General features: G+C 42.6%; 1 protein-coding gene across 6 annotated transcripts in view; it reads left to right on the forward strand.

Moving 5' to 3' along the window:
• PCGF5 (polycomb group ring finger 5) overlaps nucleotides 1-19,500 on the forward strand; it is a 105,187-nt gene that overhangs the window by 42,237 nt on the left and 43,450 nt on the right. For 3 of the 6 annotated variants that reach the window (XM_043519779.1, XM_043519781.1, XM_043519780.1), the window contains exons 3-4: nucleotides 11,070-11,370; nucleotides 16,970-17,066. In XM_043519779.1, the coding sequence (XP_043375714.1) occupies nucleotides 11,259-11,370; nucleotides 16,970-17,066 (209 nt within the window). In that variant the 5' untranslated portion in view covers nucleotides 11,070-11,258. Of the gene's footprint in view, nucleotides 1-10,309; nucleotides 10,484-11,069; nucleotides 11,371-16,969; nucleotides 17,067-19,500 lie in introns of those variants that run through there. The other 3 variants (XM_038409774.2, XM_043519778.1, XM_038409775.2) reach the window with 3 other exon arrangements.

Consider the following 19,500-nt stretch of genomic DNA (forward strand, 5'->3'; position numbering starts at 1 on the left):
AGTAAGTTACCAAGCAAAATGAAACAAAACACGCAAGTCCACGCCTACTACATTACAAATTGATTATAGATAAAATCTCACCCTCAGAGATGTTCCAATAAGCTTCTTTCACAGACTGGACTTCTTCTTAGTCTGGGCCCAATCCTTTCCCCGGTACAGTCCTTGTTCCAGCTTAGATGGTAGCTAAGGGATTTTTCATGACTGCAGCCCCTTTGTTCTATTCCTCCCCCTTATATAACTTTGGCACAAGGTGGAAATCTTTTGTCTGTCTCTGGGTCCCCACTCCTCCTCCTCAAATGGAAAAGCAACAGGTTTAAGATGGATTCCAATACCAGGTGACATGGTCGCATGTCCTGGAAGACCCCAAGCCTTCATTCTTCCTCGCTTGACTCACAGGAAGGCTTGCACGTAAACAGAGCCATTTACAATCAATTGTCCTAGTTCATGGGAACCATCAAGATTCCAATGGCCCACACTTTGTATAATTACAGTAGGTTTCAGAGTAGCAGCCGTGTTAGTCTGTATTCGCAAAAAGAAAAGGAGTACTTGTGGCACCTTAGTCTCTAAGGTGCCACAAGTACTCCTTTTCTTTTTATAATTACAGTAGGATCTCAGAGTTATATTTCATATTTCTAGTTTCAGATACAAGAATGATACATTTATACAAATTGGATGACCACACTCAGATTATAAACTTTGTAATGATATCTTACAAGAGACCTTTTGAATGAAACATGTTCCAGTTACATTATATTCACACTCATTAGCATATTTTCATAAAATCATATGATGTGCAACATCACAAGAAGTTCTACCAGGGTGCCATTTTCCACAAGGCTGGCCCTGTTTTAACCCTTTATGCTTAACAATCTGTTCCACCTTGTACTTAGCTAAGGCACTCTGCTTATCTTTTTGAGACCTGAAGAAGAGCTCTGGATAGCTCAAAAGCTTGTTTCTTCCACCAACCAAAGTTGATTTAATAAAAGATCTCCCTGTCTCAATCACATTAAGGTTTTCTACTTGACATTTACTTTGTGTGATGCACACCTACTCTTTGCATTGCGGGAGTCCTGTGGTACACCAGTCCTCTCTAAATGTCTGATGTGTGCTCTGATTATCACAAGCTTCAAGCCAGTGCTGCAGGCATTCTAAGCACCTGGTACTATGCCCTAGATCAGGGGTGGGCAAACTATGGCCCATGGGACAGATTTGGCCTGCAAGCCATTTTAATCCAGCCCTAGAGCTCCTGCTGGGGAGCTGGGTCTGGGGCTTGCCCCGCTCTGGCACTCCAGATAGGGAAAAGGGTTGGGGGCCATTCCACACAGCTCCCAGAAGCAGTGGCATGGTCCCGCTCCAGCCAGGGAGCAGGGTTGGGGGCTGCTCCATGCGGTTCCCAGAAGCAGCAGCATGTAGGGGCATCCAGGGGGCTTTGCTCTGCACACTGCCCCCGCCCCAAGCACCGCCCCCGCAGGTCCCATTGGCCAAGAACTGCAGCCAATGCAAGCTGTGGGAGCGGTGTCTGTGGACAGGGCAGTGTGCAGTCTGCCTGGCTGCGCCTCCGCATAGGAGCTGGAGAAGGGCATGCTGCTGCTTCTGGGAGCCACTTGAGGTAAGCACCTCCCCAAGCCTGTATCCCTGAGCCTCCCCCCACGCCTCAACCCCTGCCCCAGCCCTGATCCTCCTCCCACCCTCCAAACTTCTTGATTCTAGCCTAGAGCACCTTCCTGTACCCCAAACCTCTTGCACCCCAACCCCAATTTTGTGAGCATTCATGGCCCGCCATACAATTTCTATTCCCAGATGTGGCCCTCAGGCTAAAAAGTTTGCCCACCCCTGCCCTAGATTTTTAAGTATCTAGGCATCGCTGTGCTCAGCGTTGCAATGCCAAACTGATATAGGAGCCTACATCTCAGTTTCAAAAGGACTTCTAAGTACCTAAATTCCCTTTGAAAGTGAGTGCAGCAACACTACATACCTTGAAAAAGCTGAGCCTAGGGCTCTAACAACTAGTATCTCCCACTGTACACTCCACTACTTGCCTCCCATACCACTGTCCTCAGGGCCCCCAGACATCCTACCTCTGTGACCCACTCCTCACCAACTGCCCTTCCAGTCATCCTGGAACAACTTCTGAGTAAGAGGAAAAGAACAGAAGCAAATTCACCCTTAAGGGATTCATCACACTGCCCTCTGCTGACATAACCCTGTTCAGCTGGCTCATCCTATTTCCTCTTTGCAGAGGATGGCATACGTCCCCCTATTGCTTCAAGATAACACTTACATAGAATATAGAAACAATCCTATTTTGGGAGGGGATGGGTTAATGATCTAATAGGTATTTTCAATTTCTGATCTGAATGTTTCAGACAAGTCTGATAATGCAGTCATTTTATTTGGATCCATATGTACACTTTTTAATATCCAGGTTAAGGCCTGAATAGTGCCCTCCTTTGACTGCAAATAATTCAGGTATTTGTGTCCTATAATTCAAATAGGATAACTGTCAGAGTGCTGTATAAAGAGTAAGTTTTTGACCAATGAAAATGAATAAGAGTCCTTTTTATGATAAAACCTCGCCCTCCTCTCGAAAACATGTGTCAGCACATTTATTTGCCAAAGGTATCACCATATTCAGGCTCGCACCTTAGATTTCACTGTGCATTCATAGCATACAAAATAAGAGTGAGCATGTGAGAGAAATGCCACCCTCTGGCAAACTGAGTTAAGTAACTGCTAGTAACTTGCCAACAGATAGGCACCTTGTATAGAGCTCAAAGGTGATGGGAAAGGATTCCCATTCCAGAGCCCTTCTGGTGCTCTTTCTCAGGAGTATGAGGGACAAGGAAATATTCCCACGCTTTTCCACCAAATCGGAGATAGAAAAGCCCCAAGTGAAAGATAAAGTCTTTGATAGTATAAATTTAAATAAAATAAAATGATTTTTTACATAGTAGTTTCCATTCCCTTGGAAAGTGAATGTATGATCCCAAGATAATGACAACAAAGTTTACTTATATTTAGGGAAAAAATATTTTAACCATATTTCAGGAACATAGCATCAGAAACAAAAATAAAGTAAGTGCTAGAAGAGGTTATAATTAGCATATTTTAATTTTCATCTGTGAAAAGATGCAGTAATTTTAAATCTTGAATATTTGTTTTAAAGTTAGTACTGTCACCACAAAGCAATGATTATTTCCTAATTATGACTTCCTGTCCAGTGGTTCTATTTTGATGGAAGTAAGTACAGTGACTCCTCTTAAACAAAAAAGAAAAGGAGTACTTGTACCACCTTAGAGACTAACAAATTTATTTGAGCATAAGCTTTCGTGAGCTACAGCTCACTTCATCGGATGCATTTGGTGGAAAATGCATCCGATGAAGTGAGCTGTAGCTCACCAAAGCTTATGCTCAAATAAATGTGTTAGTCTCTAAGGTGCCACAAGTACTCCTTTTCTTTTTTGCGAATACAGACTAACACGGCTGCTACTCTGAATCCTCTTAAACAGAATTCTGACTGCTCAGACAAAACACAATTTTCCAAACGTAGTTCTTTAGATGGGAAACAATTTTCCCAAACCAGATGTGGCCCAGGATCTTTTCTGCCTACCCAGTAAATCCAAATGTCTCTTGGGGTAACTGGGTGCTTGATAACAATGGATATTATGTAAGGGGGAAATAGAACACATTAGCTTTTGACCAATTAATGTTTAAACTGTATCTCAAAGTGATAATCAGAACAACTGGGGCTTCAATCCTGCACCTGGAGCTGCATGGATAGATGTGTATGCTTTTACTGAAGCCAGTAGGGCTCCAGAGGTGTCTCAGGGCCTAGCTACATGGATCTGTTTGGAGGAGCAGGGTCTTAGTTTGATTGTAAAATGCTATTGTCATCTTGACTATTGATCCAACACTATTGATTTTCTGTTTCCTGACATACAGCAGAAAACGTAAATGTTGTCAATATTTGATGTCAGTTCTTGAAAGTGTTACAGCTTCATTAACAAGCAAAATTAATGGAGCAGTTGCAGTTCACAGGTTGCATTATTCTCTCCTGTGTTATTTATGAACTGGCCACTCCATTAAAAAGATATTTATTTTCTATAGAATGCAAGGAATTACTATACATCATGTATGTCAGAGTACTGCAACAGTTTAATAGGGAATGTAACAAATTACCCCTCAACTTCAAAACTTGAAAGTAGACTGCTTTCCACAGTAGTAATGGCGGTATTTAGCTAAAACCATAGTACATTACAGGACACACTTTTGTTTCTACCATCTATGGAAAAAAGAGCAAGTCAATCAGAAGCAAAATCAGGTGTTTAAAGAATATGAAAAAGTTTGGCAGCTTTACTTTCCTCATTAGCATTCGAGGGATGTAGTTATCTCCTCTGTACTTGATGCCCTGCATATATGAAATATATTTAAAAGCACTAATGTAATTTATTATTCTTGATTATGCTATTTTTCTTGCAATGCAAAAATAATCACTCATTTGATACCAAAATATTAAATCCCGATCGATATTCCTTATAAAAAGGGATTTAAAAGACTTGGCTTATGAATCATAGAGTCATAGACATGTAGGACTGGAAGGTATCTTGAGAGGTCTTCTAGTCTAGTCCCCTGCAGTCAAGGCAGGACTAAGTATTATAGACCATCCCTGACAGGTGTTTGTCTAACCTGCTCTTAAAAACCTCCATGATGGAGATTCCACAACTTCTATAGGCAGTTTATTCCAGCGTTTAACTTCCCTGACAGTTAGGAAGTTTTTCCTAATGTCCAACCTAAACCTCCTCTGCAGCAATTTAAGCCCACTGCTTCTCATCCTGTCCTCAGATTAACAAGAACAATTTTTCTCTCTCCTCCTTAACAACCTTTTTTGTACTTGAAAACTGGTATCATGTCCCCCCTTAGTCTTTTCTTCTCCAGACTAAACAAACCCTGTTTTTTTCAATCTTTCTTCATAGCCATGTTTTCTAGACCTTTAACCATTTTTTGTTGCTCTCTTCTGGACTTTCTCCAATTTATCCACAACTTTCCTAAAATGTAGTGCCCAGAACTGGACACAATATTTCAGTTGATGCCTTATCAACGCAGGATAGAGCAGAAGAATTACTTCTTGTGACACTCCTGCTAATACATCCCAGAATGCTGTTTGCTTTTATTACAACAGTATTACACTACATATTTAGCTTGTGATCCACTATGATCCCCAGCACCCTTTCTGCAGTACTCCTTCCTAGGCAGTAATTTTTCATTTTGTATGTGTGCAATTGATTCTTCCTTCCTAAGTGGAGTACTTTGCATTTGTCCTTATTGAATTTCATGAGTGTCTAAACCAGTCACATCTGTATGGGTAGTTAGCAGAACTGCAGTTTGGCTCTAAAATATGGTATGAGTTAGACATCATTACAACATCATTCCACCTTTATAGCTATGCTTTCATGGGATGTTGTGCATCAATTGCTATTTGAAACTGAATCTGGTGGAAGAACAAATATACTTAGAAAAGTCCTTTTAACAAGCAATACTCCTGGGGGAATTCTGCGCCACTGCACAATGCAGAATTTTACAGAAATTAATGTTGTGTTGGCAGAATTTCCTTTGCCCCACAGAAACTGGCTGCAGTGCTGCTGGTCACCACTAGGGGCCACTGGACGCAGCAGAGCCCAGTTCGCACATAGAAGACACTGCCAGGGGAAGGCAGCTAAAGGGTTCCCAGCAGCTGCAGTTGCCAGCATGCCCTGAGGGAAGGAGACAGCCTGCAGGAAACTCCATGCAAGCCTCCATCAGGCTGTTTCTCCTTCTGGATCCGTGGGCTCTGAGGGGTAGGGGGCAAGTGTCTGGGCATGGCTGGGCTTTGGTGGGTAGGGGGTGTGAGTATCTGGGCAAGGAGGGGGATGGCTGGGCTCTGGGGGGGGTGGGTATCTTGGGGGGGCCTGCAGCTAGGCTGTGGGGGAAAGGTGTGGTGTCTGGGCTACGGGGGGTCCTGTGACTGGGCTCTGGGGGGCAGGAGAGGTTGTGGGTGTCTGGCTCCCTGCTGGGCTCTTGGGGGGGCGGGGCAAAGGGGCAGAGAAACAGGAACTGGGTTGTCATAGGCCTTTCTTTAACTGTCTACTCCTTGGGGGAATTTTTGTGTGTCTGTATTGTTACAGAGATACTTGCTGATAGGTATTTTGAAATAAATTACCAAATTTATTGAAACGGGCATGATTATGCAATGTTATTTTGACAAAATTTGCAGAATTTTAAAATATTGTGCACAAAATTTTTAATTCTTGGCGCAGAATTCCCGCAGGAGTAAAGCAAGAGATTTTATAAACCGAGTAAGTTTTGAAGTCCCCAAAATTAGGATCCAGACAGAATTTCTTTTAAAGCAACCCTCCCAGTCTCAACCATTTTGAAACGGCCAAGAGAATGTCAGCAGCTGCTTATTTTACACCCAAAGGGGTTTCATATTGCACTCCGATGCTTATAGACTTTATTTCATGTTCAGTAGGGCCACCCAAGTGATGATTCTGAGAAAAAATCAACTTCTGACAATTGATAAAACTTAATCACAAATAGAAATTATTCAATTTGCCAAATAAAAGATTGATTGATATGAAAAAGGACTTACAGTTATTATTCTAGGAATAAATTTGTTAAAGATCATTATGATTTTTAAAAGAGTAACAATTCAGTGTTTTTGTTAAATATTCCATTCAGACATCCACACCCTTTCCAGCTTTCAATTTCAAATAGCTGAACTTCCCTGTATCTTAATAATTTTGGTTTTAGTTATGTTTCAAAACAGTTACTTGACTTTAATTATATTGTAGTTTGTAAAAATTACTGATTTCCTCTTCCCTCCTCCCCCACATTTCCCTAATTTGAGTCAGTGCCTATCTGCTGTGTGTAAAGAAGGAACAGCTTTAGAAAACCAGGTCTTAAAATCCTCCTTTTTACGTACCTCGTAATAAAAATTGTTTAAATGATGGGAAACGATGTTTTTTCATTAACTTGCAATGTTTTATTAATTGAAACTTTTGAAAGTACTTGGGACTTTATTTCACTGTTTCCTTATATTTCTTTTAAACAATTTTGTCACCTAACAAATATTTGCTTATGATGCATATTTTCCTTCTTACAAGGTAATGTTTTCTAATCTTAGTAAAACTTGCCAGAAGGTGTAGTATGACAAACAGTGGAAACAGTACAAGGCCAAAACCACCAAAATATAACTTTTTTTAGACGATAGTTTGCCAGAAGCTGGGAATGGGTGACGGGATGGATAACTTGATGATTACCAGTTCTGTTCATTCCTTCTGAAACACCTGGCATTGGCCACTGTCAGAAAACAGAATACTGGGCTAGATGGACCTTTGGTCTGACCCAGGATGGCCATTCTTATGTTCTTAATACATGCTGGTTTTGTTTTTTTACTGCTAAGTTAAAATTGATTATAGTTTAGCAAACTTTCATTTATATTGTAGTCTTTTTTGTTGGAAAAGAACTTTTGATGAATTAAAAAACCTCATACTTAAAAAAAATTCCAACACTTTCATTGTACCATAACTTTAAGTAAGATTTACTTTGAACAATACTTGACCTATCCTGCACTCAAACTGAAGTAATGGGACTCCATTGGGTGTAACGGTTCCACCCATCCAGATTTGACGGCAGGATTGGGCCTTAGGAAAGCCTTCTACTGTTGCAGCATAGCTAAATATGGAAGATGACACTGAACTGGGGCTACACAAAGCAAATGTTTCACAAGTAAAGTGGAAAGTCACAGCTACAGGTGGTAGACATGGCACGACACAGTCACAGATTCTACAGCAAAATCACAGTATGGGAAGTACTTTGTTCCGTTTTTATCTTTAGCAAATTCCACCTAATTTGTGTCTCCCCCAACCATGCATCAGTTTTGTTTTTTTAAATAACACCAGCAGGTCCATCTCAACAACTTTGATAGCAACCTTGTATTTTAAATCAGGGAGCAAAACAGTAAACATCTGACAATGGGGAATGTTTTCATTCATGCTTAATTTTACATCCACGAGTAATCCCATTAAAGGTAAGCGTGTATGTAATTTTCTGGACCTGAGCCTAATTTATTTCAGTATTTTACTGATAGTAACTGTGTTCTCTCCCTAAATGCCCAGCGCTATATAGAAAGGATAAAAGTTTTGAAAATTCATTTAAGTTTCAGCTATCCAAAAGTTTGATATCCCTTATAATAAGAACAAAATTCAATATTTAAAAAAAAAGACACCTTGAGAGGTGTGATTCAAGTCCCTTAGGAGATATTTTTATTAAAACTGTGACAGAAAGAGAAAAGGCACTGAGTACAGATCAGTGGGGCCCTGACTGTCTTGTGCAAATTACTGCTCTCCTCACCTAATGCCACTCAACACAAGCTGCTCCCAGCTTCAGAGCCATCCAGCCTTTTCGCCACCCCTCTTCTCCCCAGCCATCTGCCCTCTCCAGCCCCACATCTCCCAGCCACCCCTCCTCCCCATCCACACCCATCTGCCAGCCCCATTGCAACTTCGCAGCCATCTACCCTCTCCAGTTCCACTACCGCCCCTCCTCTCCCCAGCTACTTCCCCTCTTCCATCTGCCCTCTCCAGCCCTATGTCTCCCAACCACCCCTCCTCTCCATCCACACTTATCTGCCACCCCATTGCAACTTCCCAGCCATCTGCCCTCTCCAGCTCCGCTACCGCCCCTCCTCTCCCCAGCCATCTGCCTTCTCCAGCCCCACGTTTCCCAGCCACCCCTCCTCTCCATCCACACCTATCTGCCAGCCCCATTGCAACTTCCCAGCCATCTGCCCTCTCCAGGTCCGCTACCGCCCCTCTTCTCTCCAGCCATCTGCCCTCTCCAGCCCCACTTCCCCTCCTCTCCCCAGCCATCTGCCCTCTCCAGCCCCACATCTCCCAGCCACCCCTCCTCCCCATCCACACCCATCTGCCAGCCCCATTGCAACTTCGCAGCCATCTACCCTCTCCAGTTCCACTACCGCCCCTCCTCTCCCCAGCTATCTGCCCTCTTCAGCCTCACTTCCCCTCTTCCATCTGCCCTCTCCAGCCCTATGTCTCCCAACCACCCCTCCTCTCCATCCACACTTATCTGCCACCCCATTGCAACTTCCCAGCCATCTGCCCTCTCCAGCTCCGCTACCGCCCCTCCTCTCCCCAGCCATCTGCCTTCTCCAGCCCCACGTTTCCCAGCCACCCCTCCTCTCCATCCACACCTATCTGCCAGCCCCATTGCAACTTCCCAGCCATCTGCCCTCTCCAGGTCCGCTACCGCCCCTCTTCTCTCCAGCCATCTGCCCTCTCCAGCCCCACTTCCCCTCCTCTCCCCAGCCATCTGCCCTCTCCAGCCCCACATCTCCCAGCCACCCCTCCTCCCCATCCACACCCATCTGCCAGCCCCATTGCAACTTCGCAGCCATCTACCCTCTCCAGTTCCACTACCGCCCCTCCTCTCCCCAGCTATCTGCCCTCTTCAGCCTCACTTCCCCTCTTCCATCTGCCCTCTCCAGCCCTATGTCTCCCAACCACCCCTCCTCTCCATCCACACTTATCTGCCACCCCATTGCAACTTCCCAGCCATCTGCCCTCTCCAGCTCCGCTACCGCCCCTCCTCTCCCCAGCCATCTGCCTTCTCCAGCCCCACGTTTCCCAGCCACCCCTCCTCTCCATCCACACCTATCTGCCAGCCCCATTGCAACTTCCCAGCCATCTGCCCTCTCCAGGTCCGCTACCGCCCCTCTTCTCTCCAGCCATCTGCCCTCTCCAGCCCCACTTCCCCTCCTCTCCCCAGCCATCTGCCCTCTCCAGCCCCACATCTCCCAGCCACCCCTCCTCCCCATCCACACCTATCTGCCAGCCCCACTGCAACTTCCCAGCCATCTACCCTCTCCAGTTCCACTACCGCCCCTCCTCTCCCCAGCTATCTGCCCTCTCCAGCCTCACTTCCCCTCTTCCATCTGCCCTCTCCAGCCCTATGTCTCCCAACCACCCCTCCTCTCCATCCACACCTATCTGCCAGCCCCACTGCAACTTCCCAGGCATCTGCCCCCTCCATCCCCACTTCCCCTCCTCTCTCCGGCTGCCCTCTGCCTCACCTCCAAAACTACCCACTCTCCCCAACTCCCCCAAAGGCTCCCCCGAGTCCCAGCTCCCCGCTCAAGCGGCCGGTGCCTGGAGCTCTTGGAGCAGCAGCCCCAGGGCCCGCGGGGAGACGCCGCGCCCTGCCCCGAGAGGCCGCCTGGGCTGTGGCGCAGGAGGGCTCGGCGTGGGAGCAGCGCCTGCGCGCCTGTCCCGCCTGCTCTCGCTCTGGCCCAGCGCTGGGACCGGCCGCGGCAGCCCGGCGGGAAGGAGGGCGGGCTTGAAGGGGCGGGAGGCGCACGCTGTTTCCCTTTCTCTTTCGCTGGGCAGCGCGGCTGGGGCTGCTGCCGGCCAGAGGCCGACGGGCGCCGCAGGTACCGCTCGGGGGGGGGGGAGCTGGGGAGGACACGGGGCAGGAGGCGCCGCAGGTGCATGGGGGGGGAGGGACAGGAGTTTTCCCAGAGGGAGGGAGCGCCGCACTACAGCCCTGAGTCTGGGCCGTGGAGCCCCGGCCTGCCCAGCGCTCGGGGAGACTCCCCGCTTCTCCTCAGGCCGGGGGACGGGACCAGCGCGGGGAGAGCCGCCCTCCGCCGGGACCCACCGTGAGGCCTGTTTACGGGCTGTGCCTCTACGGAAGGAGGAGTTCGCCCTGTGTGTGGTTCAGTGGGACGTTCCCAGGCTCCTCCAGGGCTTCCTGAAAATCTCCCAGGTCCCGGCAGCTTAAGCGCAGCCCCTGCACCTGTCCCCCACCCACCTTCTCCCCCAGCCCTGAGTGTCACCTTGCCCTGGTCACTTTGCTAGCCTTACAGTAAGCTCATGGGGGGCGGAGGCACTGGCTTAATTCTTGTCAGCAAAAAGCACCTAGCACAGAGTCAGTGCTGCGGATTGCCCCATGCGAAGGACTGTGACACTTGTCCGTTGGGACATCATCATTATGCTTCTCCTTCACATGCCTTGCAGGTATGAAAACGCCTAGTCCAGAAAAGGAGCAGGAGTTATGAATGATGGCCCTGTGAGAGGTCTGGAATGTCCATCAAATGCCTGGAGAGGTGCAGTTGCACAGAGCAGCTCCTGTGAAACACATCACCTCCAGCTGTCAAACTCACACCTCTGGCCTAAAGCACTCAGCCAGCATCGCCTGCCCCACGAATGGCTACCCAGAGGAAGCACTTGGTGAAAGATTTCAATCCTCATATCACCTGTTACATCTGTAAAGGATATCTTATCAAGCCAACAACAGTAACTGAATGTCTCCATACCTGTAAGTAGTACTTTGCAAGGTATCCATCCTTCACAAGTAATGCGTCCTCCAGATATCACCACTCATTTTTTAAAAATTGTATAGCATGAAAGATTATAAAGTGTTTCAGGATGTTCAGCTTGGATATACACAATTATCACTGAAAAAAAATCTCACTGTGGAGTACTTTGGGCCTTAGAGTTAATTGGGGAAGAGAGAAGTCAAATATTTCAATGGGATTTATTATGGTTCTGGTAGTATACTATACTTAAAATTACAGTATACTGTATCCAGTGTACATTTCTAATAACATAAGAACATGAACTATGGGGAGGGAAGGCTCTGAACTAAGCCAAGCTCTGCCAGTTGGTGAGAAATTTTCTGTCTGCACTGAAAATGAATGGCTGAGGCATCTGCACAAGACCCCCCACCTTTGAGTTTCTGCACATGGAACTGACTACAGCTTTACAATGTATAGCTACCCATGTGGGAACCACTCCCCTTGTGGAAAGTTGAGTTGCTACTGGTGACTATCCAAGAACAGAGACTACTCCCTGAGAATGCTTTGGTTTGCAGAAGAGCACTCTGGGAGATATAGCATAGGAGGAATCTGTTGCAGTGAAGCATGTCCTGCTGATCTGTATGCCAAAAATACCTACATTCTTGTGAGGATGGAAGGCTTCCGAAACTTTTGGGGCTGTGGATTGTTTTCACTTCCCAGTTCTTTAACCTCAATCAGCCGTCAGAGTTCTTCAAGCCTAAATCATACAATTCTAGTCATTTAGGCTGTGATGGATTGCACAGGGTGCTCCTGAATAATAAATGCTATTCGCGCAGCACAGAAGGGCTACTAATGGTGTTAGTGCTGTGACTTTTCAGGGACTTGACTTATCATGTAGCTGATAAAGCCACACCCAGATGATGAAGATGTTGATGAATGGCATCTCCTCAACCTGGATTCTCTCTTCATTTCTCTCCCTTTAGACCAGATGTACATTATTAGCTTTTCTTGGTAGAGAAGTTGTAGATGCGGCGGCTCTGCCACTTGTAATAGTTAGTATCTGGACAATGGTCTTAGTGCATTGTCTGTCATAAGTAACAGCTGGGAATTTTAAACCATCCTGTGCCTTCTGAATGATAGAGACAGGGAGAACTCTCTGGGGTATCTTACATACAGAGTATAGTCCTTGCAGATCAGGCTCAAAGAGCAGCATCCTCATCATGTGAGCGTGTAATGTCTACTCAGTGAAGTTCAGGAAGGAAGGAGTACTAGCTTTACCATGATTTAAGGATGCCATTCCACACAGAAAAATTACCTGGGCCAGAATTTTCATAACTGTTTTTGTTGCATATATATATCAATCTGAGTGTCTTCGACATAAATTACAAAAACAAATCTCCCTGCTGAAACTACCAGCTCATCCTACAGCATCTCCTAACAGGACTGTACTCACATCAGAATGCCTACAGAATTTCCCAACCCTCAACAAACAAACCCCAGTCCCTTTTGTGCCCTTCCCTCCTCTGAAGCCTAAGTAATTGTGTATAACTTGCAGTGCGTCCTGAAGGTCAGTAAACCCATCCAGTTTTGAAACAAGGTGAGTCCCTCAAGGAGGATACCCTATTACCAAGACCCCTCCATTTGTAAATAGAGGGAACTCCAGTTTGAGTCTCTGCTCCTTGTAATTGTAACAGTAAGGTGGTCTCTTGAGCATGTACTTAAATAGGCAGATAGGCGCTTAATGGAGTGTGTAAGTGTAAAGTAAGTGCCTAAGCAATTTTCAGAAGGGTGGTAGAGTGCATGCAAGTCTGCAGTAGATTTGGGGAATAGTTGATCCTTTAATGGAATTCTACATTGTGTGTGAGTGGCTGATTAATGGTGCCCTTGAACAAGTGAAGTGTTTTTAAATTATAATTTTAAGCTTGCTAACAAGGACATTGTTCTAAAAATTAGGTTATTTTTAAATTTACTATATAAAGAGGTAAAAGTTTAGTTTAATAAAGTAGCTGATACACAGAAAAGCTTCTCTGTAGATCACCTATCTTGTTACTTAGCTGTGGGTAAGGGAGAGATGAGTCAGAGCTGGAGGACCACATGCTATGCAGATCCTGTAGTCCTTCCTTATGCCCCTTCTTGCTCCAAAGGTGTGGAGGCTGGAGTAGCCTCTGAGAACTGACTCTAATTTGTCTTTGAGTTTTAGGCCTGCATTGCCTTGATTTGAGCTGGATTCTGAGGGAGGTTTTGCCCTATAATGAGCACTTCTATTGAAAATTTCATCATATAAATAGAACAGTTGTTCATTGTAAAATGCAATATGTAAAATATAAGCAAATCTCTTGTTCCAATATGAGACTTCTACTTAGTTGCAATCAGTGCTTAGATACTTTTGTGATTATCATTTAAAAGTATCTTAGAGAGGCTCTTTCCCTTGAGCTATTTTTGACATAAAGAAACTAGAATGATATGTAAATACAATTGTTTGCAGTCTTGTTGTAGCTGTGTTGATCCCAGGATATTCGGAACACAAGGGGGGTGAAGTAATATCTTTTATTGGACCAATTTCTGTTGTGGAAAGAGACAAACTTTCACACTTACGCAGAGCTGAAGAAGAGCTCTATGTAAGTTCAAAAGCTTGTCGCTTTTTCCAAAAGAAGTTGATCCAATAAAAGATATTACCTCACCCATTTTGTCTTTGTAAATAAAGTATCAATCACGTTGTGTTCCTTCAGGGTTGATGTGGGTGCAGCAGCACTGACACGTATACATAACTGTTTGGCTCAGTACCATTTGAAAAGTGGACCATCCATATTAACAATTACCCTATATAAAGGGAAACTAGCGCACTGTATGGCATGATTTGTATGTTAGTGAATTAAAGGTATGTCACATTGGTGCTTTTAAGCTGTGGTAAGTCACCTAGAGTGAGTCGTGAAACGTGTATAATGATTTGCCCTAAGTGTCATGGTGCAGCCAAAAATCAAGTGTATCTGATGGTTCTCTTGCTTCACTGACATGCATGGCACATATCTCAAAATTCTGAAACCCATCTCACATTTTGTTTATTTTTTCTCCATTGTGTTGGCTGTCGCTTTGTGTTGTACTATAAAACAATTAAGACAGTTAAAATTGTACCATATTTGTGTATCTTGTACTGTAAGTGTAAAGGTTTTTAAAAGATGTTAAATAAATATAGTTGTCACTTAAATTCCTGCTCAGATATTTTTTCCCCCTACTCTAGAAATTTCAAAGTAATAGACCCAGGAAAATGTGCAGAGTTTTTCATATTTGGAATAATAGAATAAGATCATGCCTGTGACAGATGAAAATATTGGTTGATGGACCTACTCCTATAGAGGTATCAAAGTCTGGACAAAGTTTTTGAGTGCTAGAATTCGCATTTTAAGTTCTAACTTACTGACAGATATGTAAAAGTCATATATAGTTACTGGTAAACAACTCCCTAATGACAGCACAGTTGTACATAATAAAGAGCACAAGTTATTCAATATTCATTTACAAATCAGTTTTTCCTTTTTCTGATGATGACCAAGTATTTTGAGCTGGTAACATTCAATTTTGGTCAAACTATGCCCTTTTTTTCTTTAACTGGGGGTAGTGGAGGGGGAGTTCTTATCTGGACATCTGTCCTTTTTGGAGGATGAGAAGATTTTAGCTTATTCTGAGTTGCATGGAGAGGTAATTATCAGTCACTTTTATAAAACTAAATTATGAAGAGCTTAATTGCAGATCTATAAGAAGTCATTGCGACTACTTATCTGCTTAAAGTAAAACATGTCTTTAAGTGCTTTGCTGAATCAGGGCCTTAATGTTGTTAGGTAGATTTTATAGCTCTTTTATATTTGAAGTTTAGTGTATTGATGACTTATTTCATACTGTTTTCTAAGGTAATAGTTTGTAAATATATTCATATGACACTAAAAACAATAGCACTGAAGTATTCATGTTTAAGAGGTTTAGGTATAAAAAAAAGTTCATGTAAGAGCAAACAAGACTAGAATATCAAGTTTGTTCTTCTGTTCTAAGCCCTTTGAAGAATTTTTGCTCTGTAAGTTTTCATTTGTATGAAAATACATGCACAAAACAAAACTAAGTTCTGTATTTAAACAGTCAGAAATATTAAAGTATTTCATTGTTGCTTGCTGTAATGAGATCTGTGTAGTGAGTCTCTATGGTTACTGTTTGTTGCTATTCCATATTAATACTTTATGCTATGCAACCCCAGATAATGAAAGTTCATTTGTGTCCTGAGGGTTGTACTGTGCCTCCTTGATGGCATCTGCTTTCTCCTCTGCACCCTGTGTGTCACAAGCCTGAAGTGCATCAGGTGTGCCCCTGTTGCTGGACTTGCCAGCAAGAGATCCTCCTCACTTCATTAGGATTATGCGGGACCTGCAGTGCAGCCTGGCTTCTAGATCCATCCATCCTTGGGAAGCCAGCCATCATTCTTTATAATTAGGAGAGCCAGTCAGTGGGCCTTAAAGTCTGTGCCCCAGACTCAGGGAGATATGAATGCAGAACTTCTTGGGCTGGCTTTCAAGATTATTAAAATGCTTGTTTTCTGAAGATGTCAGGATTCCCTCAAAGATCCCCATATTATTAGGGTTCACTGTTTTTGTTTCAGAAGTGGTCTTAGTTCTTTGGAGAATTGTTGGAAGAAATTACAAACTAGTTTTTCAGTCCATTTATTAAAGTATTTGCAGTTCACTTTTCAATTCAGGTGAAAAATAACAAATAGAAGAGTGTTAATCTGCATCCAGAACATTTTAACAAATTAATAATAGCAGACCTATTACTTCTTGCCGAATTATGTTCCATTTTTTGTCTTAATGATGCTAAAATCTGCAATTAATCATATTTGGAAACAACCACAGTGCCATGCTTTTTGATTAAAAACTATAGTAGTGTTTGGGTTAATATAAATTTGTAGGCTCTTATTTTGATGTAATTTATTCCTAATGCAATATCCATGCTCCTCTGATTATTCTGATTTTAAGATTCAAGTACTGAATGTTCACCAGTGCTTCTACCATCACTGTTGTTAAAGGTTATATATCTGGAGGGGAAAATAGCTCATTTCAACCTGTGGAACAATTTTTTATAATTTTCTTTTTACCCTTTTAGAAAATAGTAGATGTCAAGTTTTTCAGTCACCAGCATTGCAAGGAATTCTGTATTGTAATTGATTGCAAACTTACATTCATTTCAGATCCTCCAAAGTCATGGCTAGTTCCTGCTCTGCTGAGACTCCCCAGCATGCACTTTCTCTGAATCGCTGTGCAATGTTGTGAGGAAGATAAAACAATAAAGAAAAATTGCATACTTATGAACGATACTCTCCTAACCTGTATTCGCTCACTGTTATCTCATCAGGTCACAGCTAGACATAATTTTTGGGAACAAGAAACAGATAAGTTAATGGTACATTGTAATCAACTTGTGTTAAAGAATACCCCTCTTATCCCTGCTACCAGAAGCATTCAGCATTAATCTGTTTTTTTAATTGCAAGCCAAATGTGAGCAATAATAATTTCTTGATCTAAAAGTTGCACTGTAATAATGTATAATTTTATCTAATGTACAATTTTTTCTTTGTTACAGTTTGTAAGACATGTATTGTTCAGCACTTTGAAGACAGCAATGACTGCCCCAGGTGTGGCAATCAGGTGCATGAGACCAATCCATTAGAAATGTTAAGGTAAGACAACATTAAACAAAATTTGATTAAATATAACAGTCTTTTTGATAACTTCATTGTTTTAAGGAAATGCCATAATTTCTTCTTCTTTTTTATTTTTAATTTATTCAAATGCTGACTCCTATGTGTATGCTCTAGGCACCCTTTATATTACTTGAATATAAAACTAAATGAATACCCAGCATAACCCACCAACAGCAAACTGGTCAACTAAAAAGTTTCAATTTCCCCTCCTTTAAATTACTCCCCGTCTTCAAATACATAGAAAGAAAGGCGACCATTGTAGTTTGACTAACCTCCATTTAGAATAAATTCATTTAAAAGGAGAAAGCACTTTAAAAATACCTCTGACATCTACTTTAAATATTATACGCTTATTTTGCAACTGGGAAAGGAGCAGTGGCACAAACTCTATGAATTCCCTAGAAAGCTCTTCCAAAACTGCCAGTTCCCCTTCTAGGGCTCTTCTTTTAATATGATTTTTTTTAAATTTGTCGTTACTATATTTTAATGGTCTGTCGTTTTGCCCATTGCTCTGTAGCCTAATGTTTATATATAAATTTACTGTTGTTTCTACTATGGCTTTTCAATGTATTGTTCATTCATAATTCAAACATTCCAGAATGCACTTGTACAGTTACTGGGTTCCATTTCAAACCCGATCTCTAGTAAGTCCCTTTTCCAGAATTGCCTCACCAAGAATTGCATACAATAAGTTTACATATGTAGGTGATTGCTTGATCTAGGCCTGTAAATTGATTGGCATTAAAATTTATGTACCCCTACGCCCATCTGGATGCAAGCATCGTTAAAGTCTAGCATTAAATATCCATAATATACTTCGATTTATTCAAGACATTAGGCAGAAGCTAGACAGAAATCCCCTCTTTAGCAGACAAGAGAACAGTAGACATGGTGTTTTCCATCCCTAAAGGAACCCAGTGTGATGCTATATGAAATAGAAACAACAGAATTAGCGAATTACTATGTCACATTCCCAATGGCATGTTTCTTGATTTCTGTCTGTCATATTTATAAGTTGCCTATCGCCTTGATTTCAACATAAGATTTCCTCAGAAGAATTCAGAGTTTCAAGAAAAACAGTTGTTTAACAGAGTTTTGAATTGTCATGATGTGAAAATATATTTCATGCAGTTAAAGGCATAAACCTCCAATACCTAAATTCTCTGTCCTATCTGCCTTGTTGAGTAACTTTTCCTTGATCCAATTTAGACTAACAAGGCTACCTCTAGAAAATGTTCACCCTTAAGTACATAACTAATTTCCCACAGTGCAAAGTACTTACTTTAGAAAGAAACATATGTATATGAAATATGGAATCCCATAGGCTGAAAGGCCAAAACAGTTCACCGCTATAATCCTCATGGAGAGAATGTGGGATATCTATTACTTTTTTAAAACACATTTTATTTTTTGCATCAGCCCTAGCTCTGTCCCCCATTTCCTGTGTCTTTCCTTCCTTTTCTGTCTCTGATAGTGTCACCAATATACTGGGAGCTTCAGAAATTAACAGGAGTTGCATACACTCCAGAACAGTTTTTCCAATGTCCCTCTGTGTCAGCCCAGGTAGATAATGAAGTATAAAGAAAAGGAGTACTTGTGGCACCTTACAGACTAACAAATTTATTAGAGCATAAGCTTTCGTGAGCTACAGCTCACTTCATTGGATGCATTTGGTGGAAAAAACTTTTTTTTTGTTTTTCATTTGTTTTTTTCCACCAAATGCATCTGATGAAGTGAGCTGTAGCTCACGAAAGCTTATGCTCTAATAAATTTGTTATCTAAGGTGCCACAAGTACTCCTTTTCTTTTTGCGAATACAGACTAACACGGCTGCTACTATGAAATGAAGTATAAGTTCTCCTACCAGCAGATGGAGTTGGAGAAAAGCAAAATTCTGGTGACAACAGTCCTGCTATAGAGGGCTCTGGCTGTGTCTGTTTGTCTCCAGCCCATGATGATAGTTTTTTTCTTCTTAGCCTAGCCATCTTTTTCTGTATGTGAATACTTTTCTTTTCTCTCTCTCTTACCTCTCTGTCAGGATTAGATTGTTTAGTGAAGGGTGCTTTGAAATGACACTAGAAGAAATTGTTCCATTCTGCTCAGCACTGATAAGGCCTCAACTTGAGTACTGTGTCCAGTTCAGGGCACCACACTTTGAGAAAGATGTGGACAAATTAGAGAAAGTCTAGAGAAGAGCAACAAAAATGATCAGAAGTCTAGAAAACATGGAAAGATTGAAAACAATGGATTTGTTTCTTCTAGAGAAGAGAAGATTGAGGTGGGGGGGGTTTCATGGTAACTATGGTCAAGTACATAAAAAGTTGTTATACAGAGGGTGATATCCTTATCCACTGAGGGTTGGACAATAAGAAATGGGCTTAAATTGTAACAATGGAGATTTAGTTTAGACA

This window comes from Dermochelys coriacea, chromosome 7 (assembly GCF_009764565.3).
Source record: "Dermochelys coriacea isolate rDerCor1 chromosome 7, rDerCor1.pri.v4, whole genome shotgun sequence".
Taxonomy (NCBI): domain Eukaryota; kingdom Metazoa; phylum Chordata; order Testudines; family Dermochelyidae; genus Dermochelys; species Dermochelys coriacea.